Source organism: Silene latifolia, chromosome Y (assembly GCF_048544455.1).
Source record: "Silene latifolia isolate original U9 population chromosome Y, ASM4854445v1, whole genome shotgun sequence".
NCBI classification, from domain to species: domain Eukaryota; kingdom Viridiplantae; phylum Streptophyta; class Magnoliopsida; order Caryophyllales; family Caryophyllaceae; genus Silene; species Silene latifolia.
Genome location: NC_133538.1, coordinates 454,659,853 through 454,679,784, shown reverse-complemented (window position 1 = coordinate 454,679,784; position 19,932 = coordinate 454,659,853). Strand labels below are relative to the sequence as shown.

Genomic DNA, 19,932 nt, shown 5'->3' with positions numbered 1-19,932 from the left:
CGAGTTAGGGAGTTAGAAATATTTACAAATGGTGGTTTAGGGAGGACTCCACTAAACTCTCATCCTTAGTGAGATGTCATGGGGGCATGTCAAAGGTGTTGTTGATGTTGCTCAACACCTTGAAGAAGTAATCAAAAGCTTGTTCATTATCATGATAAATATCTTCAATATACCTTTGCCCTTGTTGTCGGTCTTGATCGATAGCATTACCAATATAGGGATTGAAAATCCCTTCAAACTCATCGTCCCAAAGACCACAAACTTCATCCACTTGATCACTAAAGATCTCTTGAGTTGATGGAGACAACTCTCCCATTTTCTTGTCTTGGCTAATGAGGCCATCCTCTTCATTGCTCGACTTTGGTGAGCTTTTAAAACTCTCTTTGTTACAATTCACTTGCTCTTTGAATGGAGCATCTTCAATTTTCTTCTTCCATTGGAATTCCGACTTCTTCCTATCACCCTTCCGGCTATAATGATCAACCATAAAACATGGTTCATGCAAACGGGGAGCTCTCATGGTCTTGTCAACCTTGAAAGTTATGCTCTCATCTCCTACTTCTAGAGTGAGCTCTCCATGCTTCACATCAATCACCGCACCCGCGGTGTGTAAGAAAGGTCTTCCTAGAATGATTGGAATGTTGGAGTCTTCTTCCATGTCAACAATGACAAAGTCCACCGGGATGAAAAATTTCCCAATTCTTACGGGAACATCTTCCCATATCCCTAATGGTGTCTTCGTCAATCTATCGGCCATTTGGAGTGTGATATTGGTGCATTTAAGCTCTCCCATCCCCAACCTTTTACTCACCGAGTACGGCATAACACTCACACTAGCCCCTAGATCACATAAGGCTTTGTTGATCGTGGTGTCGCCAATGGTACACGGTATTGAGAAGCTTCCCGGATTTTTGAGTTTTGGAGGTGAACTCCCTTGAAGTATTGCACTACTCACCTTAGTGAAGGCGATAGTCTCAAGTTTCCGGATCGACTTCTTCATTCTGAGGATGTCTTTCTTGTATTTTGCATAGGCCGGCACGTGATTGATTAATTCCGTGAAAGGAATTGAGACTTCCAAATTCTTCACAATTTCCATAAATTTTCCAAAATGGTCATCAAACTTGGGCTTGGAGTGACGACTTGGAAACGGAAGTCTAATCACAATGGGCTCCTTCTCCTTGACCTTGTCTTCATTTTTCTTTGAAATTTCTTCTTTTGATGGTTCTCCATCCTTGGAGTTTTGCACAATTTCTTCTTTATCACTAGCTTCCACAACTTCATCCTCAACTTGCTGTATTCTATTTTTCGGAACAATTGTCGTTGGAAGCACCTAGACCAAAACACAATTTATAGCTTCACAAACAACTCTACAATTAGTAAAGAGGCAAGTAAAGGTCGGATCCCAAGGGACGGGAATTGAAATGAGATTTCTATTGAGACTAGTGGTGTCTTAGGGGTGCCAAAATTTGGGTTGATGTAGAAGATCACTAAACTAAATAGCAATGAAAGTAAACAAGCAAGATGAATTGAAAGGGTTGTAAACAATTGATAAAAAGCACTAGGGTGTCATGGGGTCATAGGGGATTCATGGGAATTGATCATACAAACATGTTCTCAAATTATAAGCAAGCAATTATTGTTGTGATGGATTGAGTTGGGTTATATCTTACAATCCTAGGAAAGTTTGGGTCCCGGAGCCGAATCGATTAGATTGTACAACACCTACAAGTCGACTTAGTCTTCCCTACTCAACAACATGCATGGTCTAATGAGACTCGAGTTGGTTTATGTCTTACTAGTCTCATTGAAAATATAAGTGATGGTTGTAAATGCAAGGATTCATAGGCTTAGCATTTCATCAAACATAACATGTGCATGAGTTGAGATCAAAGCAAGCAAGCAAATAAACTATGAAAGCATATTAATTTAAGCATGAATCATTCCCCATGTTGGTTTCCCCTAATTACCCATTAACCCTAGCTATGGAACTACTCACTCATTATCATGTTGAACATGCTAGCAAGGTTGTCAATCATACCAACAAAGTGAAACATGATGAACAAATGAAAGTAATTAGCAATAATTAAAAAGGATTAAGAGAATTATACCTACTAATGATTCCAATAATAAAGCAAAGAATAATAGAAGTACTTGATGCTTGATTGAGAGGTTGTCAATCTCGCAATAATAACCCAAATAATCTTCAATTACCCAAAATAAAGGATGAACAAAAGAGAGATTAAGGAAATAAAACTTGTATTAAAACTTGATTAATTGTTGATTACAAAACTAAAGAGAGATTTGATTTATATTAACTACTCTAAGAATTGATAAGAAGAACATGCTCTTCTAATTAGACTAATGGGGTATTTATAGTGGAAATTAGGTGGATGCATTAGGGTTAACTAAGGGCTTAAATGACGATTAAGTCCCTACTTAGGGAAACGCCGGTATTTTCTGAAGGAAGGGCATCTTTCTTGAAGCTTGAAGAGACGAATTTGCGCTGTCTTGGAATCCGTGCGTCTTAGGCACGGGACGGCCGGATTCCTGTGTCTCTGCCCGGGCGTCTTTGGGAGAAGACGGGCGTCTTCTGGGTGCTGTTGCCCGGGCGTCTTTGATGGAAGACGCACGGATTGTGGTCATGGGGAGGGGTGTCTTCAGGTCAATCCGCACGGATTGCTGCTCAGCCTTGTTTCTTCTTCTTTTCTCCCCTTTTCTCCCCTTTTCTTCATAAAATCCTTGGGGACTTCCTTGGGGATGCAAGGATCTTTCCTCATCATTGCCCAACTACTATAATATGTTCAAAGGCCTTCTAATCTTGTCTCTCCTTGATGCTTGGTCATTGGATTCAATCAATTTAGTCTCATTTTGCCATGAAAATGCAAAGTTTGCACTCCTTTCCTACCAAGGACACAAAACCTCAAAGAATATGCAAAACAAAGAACTAAAGACAATAAATGACCCAAATATGCACTAAAAAGCATGGGAACAAGGCTAATTCCGGGACTAAATGTGCGCTAATTATGGTCACATCAAATATCCCCAAACCGAACCTTTGCTCGTCCCGAGTAAAGAGGTGACAAAGACTAGGACCATTATTTAAACTAACCTAATAACATAGCCGACATGAAACAATTAGCGGGTCTCACTCCGCCCCTTCAAATCACAACAAGACAACCATGAGGTAGGATGCCTTCTTGCAAGGCAAGGTGGGTCTTGCCACAATGGCGACACATCCAAACATTAAGCACACAAAATCAAATAATGGATGCATCTACAAAAGGAATAGCCACTTCCTCATCAAGTGGCGGAGGCAACTAAAAGAGAACAAATTTAAGAGCATATATTCCGTCACAAAAACTAGTTCAACAAATTACTAAGGCTAAGAGGATGGCACTAAATCACCTCCAAATGGTGTTAAACTAGACTACTTTCGTCCTCAATTTCCAAATACTTTCGTTAAGAGTGATCGGATGGTTTGGAATGATGATCCCCATGATGCTAGTAGCATATGACATGACAAGTCTCGAGTTCTCGACAAAAGTAAAGGTCATGGATCGTCCCAAGCTTGACAAAGTGGCTTGACAAAAGGGCTTTTTGGGAATGAAATGCTCAAATCGTTATAAACAAGGGTGGATATGACTAGCATTCAAAATTTGACCTCATTCAACTTTCACATTTCAAAAATTAGAGATGGGGTTTGTCCCTTCCGTGATAATGTCCTTTGATTTCGCCAATCGCTTATTAGGCAACCGGTTAACCTCTAGACAATAGCTTTTCGGGATGATAGTAACTCTGTCTCTGGGCGGTTGAATTCACAACCGTGTGGGGGCCCAATTTAATGGATCCCCCTCCAAAGCACATCGAAGTGGTACGCCTCCATCAAAACAACTAAAATTCTCATAATTTCAACATTTCATAACATTTGAGGTTTCCTTGGCAATAAAAAGTTTACACATAAAAAATCTTTGAAATGAGCACTTCAAACTTATTGATAGAAAGTATTTTTGGGTTGCCGTACCACAAGGTCAATCAAGGTGACTCACATGCAAACCCTTGACTAGGCCTTGGGTCATGGGTCGAAAGACACTAGTATGACACAATCTAGGGTGTTTTACAACCATTCTAGTAGGCGAAGTCTTAAGTTGAAAAAGTATTTGTAATTGCTTAGTTGCTCTTGTCAAAGTTCTCAATTAGGCACTTTTCAAAATATTTCATCTAAATGCAACTAAATGCCATGATGCAACTATTATATACATCCTAATGCAAGTGATTCTACCAACTAATATGACATATAAACTAAATGCAAGTCCTAAGTTCACATTGTTATACCGCATCAATCAAAATAAAGCCACATAGTCATTAACATAAAGAGGAAAAGGGGGATTGGAAAGATCATACCATGCGGTCTTCAATATCCTCATGTCTCGGATGTGGCGTAGTCGATTAATGTGAACAAGGATAGAACAAACACAATATATAGAATAATATATACATGACTACACTACAAAGGAAAAGAACTTGTTTTTGGTTTTTCAATTTTCAAAATTTTATGGTTTTTTCGATATTTTTCAATTTTTTTGGTTTTTTGAATAAAAGTTAGGTTAGAATTCCCCATCCCCACACTAATATGGGCATTGTCCTCAATGGCTAAAATGATGGGAAATTATGCAAACATGATGCATGATTTCTACACTAAATGCAAGCTACACTAATCTACACTACATGATGCATGGTTTTTGTTTATGATGGAGAGGATAATTTAGATTACCTCCCATTGTGTATGTATGTACTTCCCTAAACCGAGTTAGACATTATTGCTAATGTCCTAAGGTTGGGTGTAATTCATGCACACAATATGCAATGCATGAAACTAAATTTGACATTTTGGATTTTTAAAAGGTGGGAACAATAAAATGAGAACACCTCAATGGGGCCGAGGTGTTAGTCCTTTATGGTGCTAGGACTACTCAAACAATGATCAAGATTAATAAAATACAACAAAGAGAGAAGTAGACAAACCTCAAGAGGGTAGGAGCCTCCATAGTTTGCTAATCTTCCATCATATCATCACTATCATCATCTTCCTCACTAGAAGTGGACTTATCACCACTTCCCTCTTAACTTTCTTGTTCACCTTGCTCATCATCCTCTTCTCCTTCTTCACTAGCTTCTTCATTAATGTTATCATCAACCTCTTCATCACCGACAACCTCATTATCACCCGGAAACTCACCCCTAGATGTACTCGAAAAGAAGACTTTCCTATCCGCCCAACTAGGCAAAGGAGATGAAGGGTCAAGTAGTCCTTGCCTAGCTAAGTGAAGGAGGGGTGGATATTGGGCTAAGTAAGCATCTTCCCGGTCCTTGAAGGCTTTCTTGTGTATCTCTTGCATAAGAAGAGTCATATAATCTTTGCTTGCTTCAACACCTTCGGGCTTGAACTCTTGGTACTTGAAAGGATAGGGTGGTGTGACAATGGAAGAGGAGGGCGTTTCAATTACACCCTTTTGTTGTCGGATAATGTATTCGGCCTCTTTTGAAAGGGGAAGGAGATAGTTGGTCCGGTGGACACTTAAACGACAAATATTCGAAGGAAAAGTAAAAGATCTAGCCTCACTAGTGAGCCACCCATACTTGGTGTCAAGAGGGTTATGAGAGACCCACTTGTACTTGTTTATCATAGTATCAATATCAATGAGATGACCACCCTTCTTTGCCTCATACTTGCTATCCTTGTTGAAGTTAGGATCAAAGTATTTAGCCAAAAGAGTGAATAGACCTCCATTCACAATAACGATAGTGCCTTGCTTCCCAAAATCAACGTTTAGCCATCTATCCACCAAAAGTATTAGGGAGTTGAAAGGCTTGGTGAATTCTCTTCCAATGTTTAAGGCCGACTCAAGAAGAACAAAATCGAGTTTGGTGAAATGGTTGGTGTCTTTTCTTGCAATGATGGTGTTCCCTACAACCTTGTGCCACACTCTAATGCCCGGATGGTGGACTAATAGAGCGCGACTAGCATAAAAGCTCTCGAATTTCCTTCCGGAAATCGCCTCCTAAAGGGGTTCGGGATCATATTTGCCAACATTCTTGAAATAACTCGGTGAATCACTAAGACCCAAAGCTTTACCCATTTCCTCAAAGGAGATGCGCCTACTAACATTAGCTAGGCGAAACTCGATGGTTTCCATAGTCTCAACCTTGTTAACTTTCAAAGAACTCAAAAATTCTAAGGTAAGGGAGGGGTATGTCAATTCTTTTGTTGTAAACAATTTCTCCAATCCCATGGCTTTAAAGAAGGCTCTAGTTTGCTCAAGGACACCCAACTTATCTAAGGCATCTTCACAAATAAACTTGGTGGATGGCAAAAGTGTCCCTATGGGATTTTGAAATGAAAATTACCTCCGCATAATTCGAAAGTTGAGCAATTTCCGGAGTAGTAAATGTTATTGCTTCCATGGGAGGTTGTTTTTGTTGCACCTCCAAGTTTGGGCTAGCCACCACCATAGCCAATGCTTTCTTTGCTTGAAGACTCTTTTGTCTTGATGAGAGTGCCTTTGCCTTTGGTGCCTTTGTTGCTTTTGTTGCTCCCTTTGTCTTTGCCATTGATGAATAAACCAAAAAGAGTGAAAAATCTTCAGTTTCTAGTGCACCCAAATCGATTTAAAGATGAAAGGCTTTGCCTTTATGAATTCAAAAATCGACTCAAAGGTTGAAGATTTTGTGCTTGGTTTTGATTGTTGTTGAAAGAGGAGTGATTAATTTGTTGTTAAAAGGATGTTTTTATTTGATTTTGGTGAATCTTGTTGAGGAATCTTGTTTTTGTAATGGAGAGGATGAGGCTTTTGGAGTTATGGGGTTTATGGGTAGTGTTTTGAATGAAGGAATGAGGAAATGAATGTTGGATGGGGTTTATAATAAACCCGAAAATTTTGAAATGCAGGGGGAAGACATGGTTTAACTCTTTGTAGTCGATGCATAGCCTCACACTACCATCTTCCTTTTTCACGAACAAAACTGGTGCACCCCAAGGCGATACACTAGGTTGAATGTACCCCTTGTCCAACAACTCATTCAGCTGCTTTTTCAACTCCTCCAACTCCTTAGGTCCCATACGGTACAAAGCCTTAGATATAGGTCCCGTCCCTGGTTTAAGCTAAACACTAAAGTCGATGTCCCTTTAAGGTGGTAACCCTGGTATCTCATCCAGAAAAACATCCACGAACTCAATAACCACTGGTATATCTGTTGCTGATGGCTTTTCCATCCGAGTATCTCACACGTGACAAAGATTCAAGGGACACTTCTTTCTCAAACAAGACTTTAAAGTCATCACGGCGATCCACTTCATCTTGGGATTTAAAACAAACCTGCTATATGACACTTTGGTTCCCTTAGGCCCTTTTAAAGACACTCTCTTCTGCCGATAATCTATCATAGCCTCGTACTTACCCAACCAATCCATCTCGACTATAATATCAAACCCCTCCAAAGGAAACTTTAATATATTGACTGGTAAGTCCACTTGCCCAACATTGATAGACACCCCTTTATATAACTTTGTACATGACACGGACTCTCCCAAAGGTATAAACAAATTATCTTTTACCAACTCGTACTCTCTCAAACCCATAGCTAAGGCATGTCTCCTACACACAAACGAGTGGGTTTACCCTGAATCAAACAAAACAAAAGACGGCGTGTTATGAACAAGGAATGTACTAGTAACCACATGAGCATCATCCTCAGCTTCCAGCTTCCCCATTATAAAAAGTGTACCGCTGTTTTTCTGACCTCCACCCTGAATCGTAGTTGCTGAAGTGGTAGGCTTAGCCTCCGAATTATGAGTCACACTGATAGGACCCTCCAATTGCGGTTGTAGCCGCCATTGTTATTACTCTAGCCTCCTTGATTACCCCACGACCCAGCTGGCCTATTATTAGCTAAACTCTGACTTGGAGCATGAAATAGTTTCCTTCGTATGACCTCGAAAAACCTCGTCCTCCACTTGCAGAGCTCGTACACTCAAATCGGTTGTGGCCCGTCCCACAACAGTTGAAGCAAAAAAGAGTAGAGTTCTCACTAGTACTCTGGCCGCCTCTTCCCCAAGCACGGGATCCCCCGCCATATCTAGCTCCCCCAGAAAAAGTCCTAGCTTGATTATGATTGCTTCTCTTATGGCTTGACTGACTGCCACCCTCACTCTCAGCCTTTCTCTTTTCCACTCTCTTTTCTTTATCCTCCTTGGCCATGTCCACTGGCCTCTCAGCCTGCCTTGCCCTTGTATAGAAATCCTTCAGATCAGTGATTACCCAGTCAGTAGCCTTTCCATGATCTTCACTGCTAACCCTCTCTCAAAACGAAGAGCCAAACTCCATTGAATCAGTTGCATGTCCTCCGCATATCGTGACAGCTCGATAAATCGATGGTAGTACTCTGTGACGATCATGTCATCAGCCATAGAAAAGGAATCATACTCAGCTCTCAACTTATGGAGAATGTGCTCCGAAATAAAGTGATCTCTTATAACCCTCTGGAACCCTGCCCATGGGATTGCAGGTTGACCCAGGTTCCTGTAGTATGCACGATCCCCTTCCCTTTCGTTTTGCCACCAAACCCCAGCATAATCCTTTAGGTAAAACGCAGCTTGTTCTACCATCATCTCTTCCGGGCACATAACTACCTCTAGCACACTCTCCATCTCCCGATGCCAATTGTCAAGCAGCTTTGGCTCACAAGTGCCCTCATAAGTAGTGGGATTGAAGCGAGAAATGGTGGTGCTCAGCCGGGATGCATCTACCAGTTTCCCTTCCCCTTTTCCCATATTCTTAAGTGCCTCCATGAGCACTTCTTGCTGCTCAATCATTATGGAAACTTCCTCCAGACTCATCTCAGATGCCTAAATGTATGGGGCTGATCTCTTTGGCAATATTTTGAGCTGATATAACCAAGATAAACATAAGCACATAGCCTACGACTCAAAATAAATAACACGTCCGCCAAAGAGGTACTCGGTCGAGTACCTGGGGGTACTCGGTCGAGTACAGACTACTCAGTCGAGTACTGACACTACTCGGCCGAGTATCCAACTCCAGTAGCTGACCTCAGATAACACATAAAACATAATCGGTCTAGTACTCTAGGTACTCGGTCAAGTACGCCCCACTTTCTCGACCGATTGGTCATAACAAGTAGCTACTTTCCAAAACTCACATACCCACACTCGCTCTAGTGCCTGGCTATATGGCCGAGTATCCCCTACTCGGTTGAGTACCTGCCCTGCTCGACCGAATCATGCTATAAAACGCTATAACCCATCACTAACATCATGTATACCTATCATCTTCCTTACTCATATTACTAAACATGCAAAAGCCATATAATAACATTCATCATGCTCATATCATTCACAATACTCTATACTCATGCAATCATAAAACTTCCAATTCATCCAACATTCACACAAGAAACATATATAACACATGTAACGACTTCCAATAAGCCTCGTAGTGACCGGCTTAAAGTTGTAAGGGCCAAATTGCGGCTTTAGAACATCTCCCAAGCCTTTGCGGTAGCTCCAAACAACTCCTACCCGGGTTCATTTTAGTTAGACACCCAATGTTCATTTGTTAATTAGTTTTAGGTTCTAAAATCGTCGCTCTGATACCACTTTATAACACCTCAATACACCAAGGTGCCTTACCAAGGATCACCCTAGCATATCAAGGTGCTAACATCTCGGTTTCCCGAGGTAGAGTATATCAAATTGACCATCAAAGAACGATTATTATATAAATGCCAAAAGTGTTTTAAGTATAAAATACAACTAAAAATAAACTCAAACATTTAAAACCAAACTGTCAAAAGAGCTAAAATGTAAACTGTCAATGGAAGCTAGAGAAACTGGTGATGCCTCTGTTGGAGTATGTGTCCTAAACAATAGCGCGATCACATGTTTAAATCTCAAATTAAGAATACGTAAGGGATGATTCATTTATATAGTCAACTGATCAACATTAATCAGTAATGATTGGCGAACTAGAGTTTGACATTAATGTCGTTTGAGAGTGGTGATCAGTTGATCTCTTAAGGTCACACCTAAAGGACAATTCCCTTAATAGACAAATTGATTAATTGTATGGCGATACAAGTTAATCAATTCCTTAAAATTGAACAATTCAATGTGAGAGAGAATATTTATATCTTATTGTAATTTGATTAAATAAGATTTATTTTATAGTAATTAAAATAATTTATTACTAAAATTGATTATTGTTTATGAAACAATTGAGATAAGAATAAATGATTAATTATAATTATAATATGTTGTGAATTATAATTATATGACTCATTTTATATATGTGATCAAGAATCACTAGTCAATTTGTAGTATGTAATTTAATTATTTATAAAATCATATTTATTTGATAAATATGCATTAAATTAATTAATACTTCCTCCGTTCCATATGATAGTTTACGTTTGCTTTATGCACCTATGCCAATGCTTGTTTTCTTTTGCTTATATCTTTAGTTACATATCATTAAAAATTATAAAAATTTGATATTCATAATGCTCTCAGTAAGACAATTTAAACAAGATCTCACATGGCTATCTTATATGTTATACATTAGAAGTTGTATTGAAGATTCTTCTCACTTATGAATAGTGCCCAAAAAGCAAATGTAAACAATCTAATGGAGCAGAGGAAGTAACATATAACATACTACATCTGACATATTGTGTGACAAGTGACAAATTGACAAAATAAAATGGTAGTCCATTTTATACATATGTACCGAAATGGAGGGATTGTAGTGGGTTAATGGATTATATTATTTTATGTGATAAAATTAAATAATCATGCCTATACTAAGTAGTCTTACATGCCTACAATTTGGAGAAGTGAAAAAGTAAAAGCAAGATGTCATTTTGGCCTTATGCTAGCCGGCCCCTTCCTCCTCTATAATGAGAATTTGTTCTCATTTTTACATCACTCTATTATTCATTCATTCCACATGCATTTTTACTCAACTCTCTCATTTCTCTCTAAAACTTGTTTTAGATTACATGAATATTGTTCATCAAAAATTCTAATCACAATATAAGATTACTATTGTAGTAATAAGTATATTATTAGAATTAATTTAAGGATACTACTATATTAATCTAGTTAATTAAAATAATAGTTTAAGGGACTTGTCTTGGGTGCAATCAAAGGAGGATCACTACATTGGGATTTTGGAGGATCATCCATTACATATAAGCTGAAGAACAAATAAGGAAGGTGACCTTATTTGTGCCCAAATTTTCGAACCATATAACAATTTAAGGGACATTGTTTTTCTTATTAATCTCTTATTTAGTTATGCATGCACTAGATCTAAAGAACACATATTAAAAAGTTAATTAGTTCACTATTAGAAGAGTCTAATAATAGGTATATGAACCTAAAAATTGGTATCAGAGCATAGGATGTATATTTTATATGACCTCACATGCATATTTTACTTATTGTAGGTAAAAGTTCGTATTAATGTGATTAATATTGCATGATTTATGATTTTTATGAGATAAAAATGGATTAAATGGAGGTAAAATGGTTAAATATAGTTAAACTTCGAATCATTCCATGAAATTTTAATATGTTAACACATACATGTTTTACTCACTGTGTGTAAAATTTGAAATTAACTTGATTCATTTAGCATGATTTATGGATTTTTAGAATAAAAATGGCATAAATTTATCGCACTTATCAGATCTAAAGTTGTAAAATTTATTGGATTAATTTTTGTATACTTTAGATGTTTTTTTTGATAAAACCGATAAATCGCAACTATATTTTTCTCAAAATAAATTCGAAAATATAAAACATGATATTTGACATTATGAGTGTCATGGATATATTCCAGAATGTTCAAAATATTTAAAATTCAAATTTCAAAATTATTGTAATTTAATTTGGATTTATTTCATAAATATTATGATTTTAAGGTCAAATATGATCATAAAATTAAATCAAGTTGAATTATTGTCAAAAATTGATTGATGACTAATTTTTGAGTCCTAAGAATGTTAGGATAATTAACTTGAGCTTAAATTTGATTTAATTATTCATTTGTGATTTTAATAAGTTATTATCACGCATTTCCATAAAATCGGGTTATATAATCGATATAAGTTAAATAGGGCGATTTGGCTCATAATTTGGCATGATAGACACATATTATAATGCTGCATATTTCAATTGTTGAATGTCATTTTTATTTATATAATTTTGAATTATGTAATTTTATCTTAGTATGGCCTTAGTTTTAATCGATATTACCCGTAATGAAAGGGAATATTGATTCGGTTGTAATTTAATGTGATCTCGTATCACTTTATTTTTTACTAGTTTTTCATATTACAAATGTATAATAGGAATAGCTTTGTATTTTTATTATTATTTGTAATCATGGAGTTCCTTCGAGACGATGCCATTCGGAAAGGTGTTCCGACAAAGACGTTGTTCTTGGGAGGCGTGCCACTTGAAGATTCAAGGGACTAATGGAGTTGGCTTCCGAATATGTAATAGATTATTTGATTTTCTATTTTTGGAAAGCCATACTAGGAATGTATTATTGTTGCTCTGCATTTATTTTAATACTAGGTGGTATCCCGCGCTTCGCGCGGTCTATTTTAAAATTCTATTATTATAATCTAAGAAAAATAATATAATTCATATATAACCTTTATTATTTTACCTATCAGTAAAAATAATTTTTTTTTCTCAAATTCTATTATATTAGGTTTGAGTTGAGTGTTTTAAAATAAAATACGTATAATTTTAATTAAAACTAATAAGTTTTAGTTAATTGCGCATGATCAACGTTTTACAAAAAAATGTAATGATAAAATATCATATTAATTAAAATAAACTATATTCGAATTATGCAACAATCAACATTAAGTTATTAAATTATATCATTTCACGATACATTATGTTCCAAATTAGTTAAAATATTTGTTCAAAACGATGTGAATATTATTTTATGCAATTTTTAATTTTCAGTGTATAACGTTTGATATTTATATATCAAATATATACGGTCCAAACTAAACTTAATCAAATGTTTTGGTTGTGTCTCACATGTGCTATGTGTCGACCATATCTATATGAAATTTGCACCTTTTGTTTTTTTAACAACTATATATAATGATGTTTTAAAGTTTACCCGTAAATAAAATAGGTTGAAATTTCTTAAATATCATTTTTATAAGATAACATATAAAATATTTAACTAAAAGTAATATCTAGTTAGTCATAATCAATGTTTTATTCTTGACGTATACATATTAAACTGAAGATATTAAAGGAAAATATAATGTGTTTTCTACATTTTCATGTTATTTATATATATAATAGGGTTTTTCTACATGATACCCTTGTATTTATTCGAATTCTATATGATACCCCTTGCTTTTCAAAATACAAGTGGTACCCCTAAAAATAATGAAAACATCTTAAGATACCCAAAGTGCTCTAATCCGCCTCTTTAAAATGTTTAATTTATACATTTTTTATTGGTTTTTTTTGGCAATAATCTGTCATGTCATTTACATAAACACCGTCTACTCAATTGTAAACATATTTTCTTTACAAAATTTAACATATTAAAAACGTGATTTTTAGTAATTTGGGTATTTTAGGAACATTTTACTAAATTTTGGGATACCACTTATATTTACAAAAATTTATGGGTACCACGTAGAATGTGAAAAATACGGGGTACCATATAGAAAAAACCTATATAATATTATATTACTTAATAATCATTACTTTTCTTTTAATTATTCAAACTCACTCGTGATCACTGTGTACATACATACATACTCGTTATCACAATATTTAAACCTCTTAAAAACTCATATGTATTTAATATTGTGAGATACTCACGTTAATCATCTCTACATATCAAAATATGTTAATAAATATGATAAAAATTGTAGATTGAAAGCATTTTTCGCAATGAACGTTTTTATTTACAATTTAGAATTTTTACCAAAATATTTTTTTAATAAATTTAGAATCAAATCAATGTAATTATTTAATGTAATTTTATAATAAAAATTTATTAAATCATAATTAATATTTACTGAGATTTATGATGCATTTATCCCGACGCATAGGTGACACCTTCAAAAGAACTTTGTCACCTACCTGAAACTCAATATCCCGACGATATAAATATGGATAGCACTTTTGTCGGTGCTGCACTGCTTTCATTTTTTGTCGAATCAAGTGAACTTGTTCATTCATGTCTTGTACCATCTGCGGTCCTAAAACCACAACTTCCAAGCTAACATCCCAAGACACTGGGCTCCTACACATCCTCCCATAAAACGCCTTGAAAGGTGTCATCCCAATACTCGTATGATAGCTGTTATTGTAAGAGAACTCAATTAAATCAAGTAGATCTTCCCAACTACCATCGAATTCCATCACACAAGCTCGTAACATATCCTCTAAAGTCTTAATGGTTCTCTCATTTTGCCCATCTGTCGTTGGGTTAAAGGTTGTACTATGTGGTCCCCATCAAGTCCTGCAACTCTTGCCAAAACCATGAAATAAACCAGGTATCACGGTCCGACACAATATCTTTTGGTACCACATCTAACTTCACCACATTATTCTTATAAGTTGTTGCCAACTCGATCTTATTCCATGTGTCTTTCATGGGAATGAAATGGGCTGATTTAGTCAACCGATCAACAATCACCCAAATCATGTTGTTACCTCGTTGTGCCCTTGGTAGTCCCACAATGAAGTCCATAGATATCGACTTCCACTTCCATTTCGGTACCTCAAGTGACTGAATCTTACCTTGTGGCCTTCGTTGTTCCCCCTTGACTCTCTGGTAAGTTAAACACCGAGCAACACAATCTGCTACATCCTTCTTCATCCTCGGCCACCAAATGGTTTCCTTCAAATCTTTATATAGCTTGTCACCTCATGTATGCAATGAATAAGGAGTGCAATGAGCCTCAGTCATGATCATCTTTTCCGCTCATCATCTTTGCACACACCATCTTTTATCAAACCGTACACTCCCGCCCGCGTGGATCGAAAATCTCGATGTAGTACCCTTTTCCTCCTCTCCCTTCCACTCTTGGATTTTAGGATCAAGCAAGTGTTTTTTCCTAATATCATCATAAAGCTCGGGTTCCATATTTAAGTCACTAATAGCATCGCCCTTCCGGATCATGTGGATTCCCATCCTTTCTAACTCATCTTTCAACTTCATCAAAGACATAGCAATCCATAATGAATGCACACTCTTCCTACTCAATGCGTCAGCTACCACATTACCCTTTCCTTTGTGATAGAAAATCTCCATGTCATAGTCACCTATCAATTCCATCCATCTCCTCTATCGCGTATTCAGCTCCCTTTGGGTGTAGATATACTTTAGGCTTTTGTGATCCAAAAACAGTTTAAAGGTCTCCCGATATAGGTAGTGTCTCCAAATCTTCATAGAAAAAACAACCGCACCTACCTCTAGATCGTGAGTAGGATAGTTGTCTTCATATGATTTCAGTTGTCTCGATGCATAATCAATCACCCTCCCGTTCCGCATTAAGACATAACCCAAACCATTCTCCGAAGCGTCAGTATAAACCTCGAAGTTCTCACTCCCCTCTGGTAAAGCTAAAACAAGAGTTGTAGTCAAACGTTCCTTTAAGGTTTGGAATGCCGTCTCACAACTCTCATCCCAGGAAATCTATTCTCCTTCCTCATTAATGATGTCATAGGTCGGGCAATCTTGGAAAAGTCTTTCACAAATCGTCTGTAACACTTGGCCAAACCCAAGAAACTCCGAATTTTAGCCACATTCTTCGGTGCTTCCCTGTTTGACACCACTTCAATCTTACTCGGATCCACAACTACACCATCTTAAGAAATCACATGGCATAGAAAACCCACCTTTTACAACCAGAACTCACACTTAGACAATTTAGCATATAGCTGGTTATCTTGTAAAGTTTGCAATACTAATCTCAAATGCTCCTCGTTCTCCTCCTTAGTCTTGGAATAGACCAAGATATCATAAATGATAACCACCACGAACCTATCCAAAAATGTATTAAAGACCCGATTCATAAGATCCATAAACACTGTTGGCGCATTTGTCAACCAAAATGGCATCACCACATACTCATAGTGACCATACCGCGACCGAAAAGCTGGCTTAGGAATATCTTCATCCTTAATCTTCAATTGGTGGTACCTCGATATTAGATCAATCTTTGAAAACATCCCAGCACCACTCAACTGGTCAAACAGATCATCAATCCTCGGCAAAGGGTACCTATTCTTCACGGTAATATGATTTAGTTCTCTATAGTCGATGCATAATCTCAAGTTGTCGTCTCTCTTCTTCACAAACAACACCGGCGCGCCCCAAGGTAATACACTAGGTCTGGTGTACCCCTTATCTAGCAATTCATTCAACTATTTCTTCAACTCTTCCAATTATTTCGGTCCCTAAAGTTAAGGGGCCTTAGATATAGGTCTCATTCCCGGTTTAAGCTCCAAACTGAAGTCAATGTCTCTCATAGGAGATAATCCCGGTATCTCTTCTGGAAAGACATCCTCGAATTCCCCCACGATCGGTATATCTGCTGCTGATGGCTCCTCCACGTGAGTATCTCTCACATGGCAAAGAATCATGGGACATCCCTTCCTTAAATATGACTTTAAGATCATAGCTGCAATCACCTTAACCTTGGGTTTTACCACAAACCCCCGATACGACACTCTAATCCCCTTAGGTCCCTTCAAATAGACCTTTTTCTGACAATAGTCGATCTTAGCCTCATACTTACCAAACCAATCCATCCCCACAATGACCTCAAACCTATCTCTATGAAACTTAAGTAAGTCAACTTGTAATTCTACTGGCCCAACCACCATAGACACCTCTTTATACAACTTATGATATGACATAGACTCTCCCGATGGTATGAACACATTATCTTTACCAATTCAAACTCCCCCAAACCCATTTTTAATGCATGACTCTTAGACACAAAGGAATGGGTAGCACTCGAATCAAATAACACAAAAGTGGGTTTATGATTAATCAGAAATGTACCCGTGATGACTTGAGCATCATCCTATGCCGCTTGTTTGTCCATCATAAACAACATTCCGCTACTCTTCTGACCACTTCCTTGCACCGTACTCGCCGATGCTTCAGATTTGGCCGCCTAATTCTGGTTCCCATTGTTATTCAGGCGCTGATAGGATCCACTATTGCGGTTGTAACCGCCACTATTGTTGTGGCTCTGCCCACCCTAGTTATTCCATGACCCTACCGGTCGGTTACTCGCCATACTCTGATTTGGAGCTTGAGAGTAGTTCCCCTGATAGGGTTGCTAGAAACTTCCCCCTCCATAGCTCCTTCACTCGAACCTCTTGTGGCCAGTCTTACCACAGTTGAAGCATTGCAGGTGTGTGCTATCACTGGTACTCTGACCAACTTTCCCTCCATACCGAGACCCTCCACTAAAGCCAGCTCCACCCAAATAGGATTTATCCTGGTTGTAGTTACCACGCTTGTAGCTTGATTGGCCACTACCCTCATTAGAAGCCCTACGCATCTCATTCACTTTATCCTTAGCCTTCTTGGCCATATCAGCGAGTCGCTCTACATGCATGGCTCTTTCATAGACATATTTCAAGTCAGTGATCCCCACAACTGGTAACCTTTCCATAATCCTCAGTGTCAACCCTTTTTCGAAATGGAGCGCTAAGTTTTGTTGACTCATCTCCATATCCACAGCATATCGGGCAAGTTCATTAAACTTAATGTAGTGTTCGGATACCGTCATGCTTTCGGTCATAAAAAAGGAGTTAACTCAACCCTCATATTGCTACGAACATGCTCCGGGACAAACTCACTTCTCATCGCCACTTTGAGCTTCTCCCAAGGAATCGCTACTTACCCCGATTTTTGTAAAAAACTTGTGCATCTGCCTTTTCTTGTGCCCACCATCCCCCGGCTTGGCCTCTCAAATAAAAGATAGCCTGATCCACCTTAATGTCTCTGGGGTAGTTAACCACCTTAAATATACTCTCCATTTCACGGAACCAGTAGTCTAGCAGATTGGGTGCTCCTGTGCCTTCATACGTAGTAGGACGATGGTGAGAGATAGCGGTGCTTACAAAGGATGAATCAACTACCTCTCGCTCCCCTCCCACATTTTTCAAGGCCTTAGTGAGCGCATCATTCTGCTCAATCTTCTGTGCAATATCCTTGACGGTCATGTTGGCGGCTCTAGCCATGGTCGCTGATTTCTTTGGTGGTAATTTGAGATTCAATAACCAAAACAAATTTAAGCATATAGTCTACGGCTCAAAACAAAATATCAACCACCCAAAGAGGTACTCGGACGAGTGACTTGCGACACTCGGTCGAGTACCCGTGTTACTAGACCGAGTGCCCACACTCTAGTAGCTGGCCTAAAAATCACATCAGATGATTTTGGTCGAGTACCCTATGCACTCGGTCGATTACACCATACTCGGTCGAGTGTCTAATCTACTCGGACGAGTGTCTACTTTCCAGAAGCCACCCCAATGTCACACAAACCTCACTCGGTCGAGTGCCTGGTAAAATCGGTCGAGTACCCTGCCTCACTCGGCCGAGTCATGCTATCCCGAATAGCATAGATACCATATAACCTATTTCACATGTTCCTAACTCGATATATATGCAGAAATAAACACTTCAATGCTCATATAAAATCGTTCACCATATAAACCACCTCATTTTATAACACTTCACTTAAATTCCATGTAGACCAACCTCATGGTATTTCATCCATCACATTGTTACACATGACACGATAAATATAAAGCAAAACCAACATGCAAACAATCCCCATAACGCATCCCCGTGGTTACATGTTCGAAGTCGTAAGGGCCATAATGCGAATTTAGGACGTTTCCCAAATCTTTGCGGTAGCTGCAAACAACTTTTCCCAGGGTTCATTTTAATTAGACGCCCTACGTTTATTGGTTAATTGGTTTTAGATTCCAAAATCATGGCTCTGATACCACTTTGTAACACCCCCATCTACTAACGTGCCTTGCCAAGGCTACTTAGCATATGAGAATACTACCATCTTGGTTACCCGAGGTAGTATGCATCAAAGATACCATAATGACACAAGAAATGTAAACAATAAAGTTTAACTAAGGTTATACAACCGAAATCTCAAATGAAAGTAAAATACAACTCACCTCAAATACCAAATGATACTCTACTAAACAACAGCAAAAGCTAAAGTGTAAGTTACAACGTCATCCCATCCAAACTCGCAAGCAAGCTCAAACATCGACACCTGCTAGACTTAATGCTCACCATTTGCCGAAAATATCAAATGGATCACCACAGTTTTGAAAACATTGAAGGGTCAGTACAGTTACATAATCAACTACAACCATACAAATAAAATGCAACATAAGATACACAATCAGATCCACCATCTCCAAACTCCATAGTACCACTGGCTCTCATCGCAACGAGGCCCTGTCAGGTTACCTATCGCAACACGTAACCCACCCCTACCGATGCCAAACCCCAACGTGGTCATCAAATCCCCGCTCATCGCAACAAGCGAACCAAGGCTAATTAATGTGCACATCCCCCTTGTGACTGTGGGAATTTATCTGTATACTTCCCTTAAAATTAAGGATTATAACGAATATATAATGATGAAGGCTAGTCATAAAATTAATTACATAAACAAAAGGTAGAGAATTAGAAATAACCTTCGGTCCTAGCTAATTCGGCCTATGAACAATATCGCAATGATATTCTCCTATCAGTTGCACCCAAGACGATATGAGATATGCCCTTGCTTCTTGCTAGAATT

General features: G+C 37.9%; 2 protein-coding genes across 2 annotated transcripts; both read right to left on the bottom strand.

The window, feature by feature from the left end:
* Positions 1-8,311: 8,311 nt before the first annotated feature.
* LOC141632818 (uncharacterized) lies at positions 8,312-8,893 on the bottom strand. The gene has a single exon (XM_074445329.1). The coding sequence runs from the start codon at positions 8,891-8,893 to the stop codon at positions 8,312-8,314; it is 582 nt and encodes a 193-aa protein (XP_074301430.1).
* A 7,647-nt stretch (positions 8,894-16,540) lies between these two features.
* On the bottom strand, positions 16,541-16,963 carry LOC141632817 (uncharacterized). Its single transcript, XM_074445328.1, has one exon. The coding sequence runs from the start codon at positions 16,961-16,963 to the stop codon at positions 16,541-16,543; it is 423 nt and encodes a 140-aa protein (XP_074301429.1).
* Positions 16,964-19,932: the final 2,969 nt, after the last annotated feature.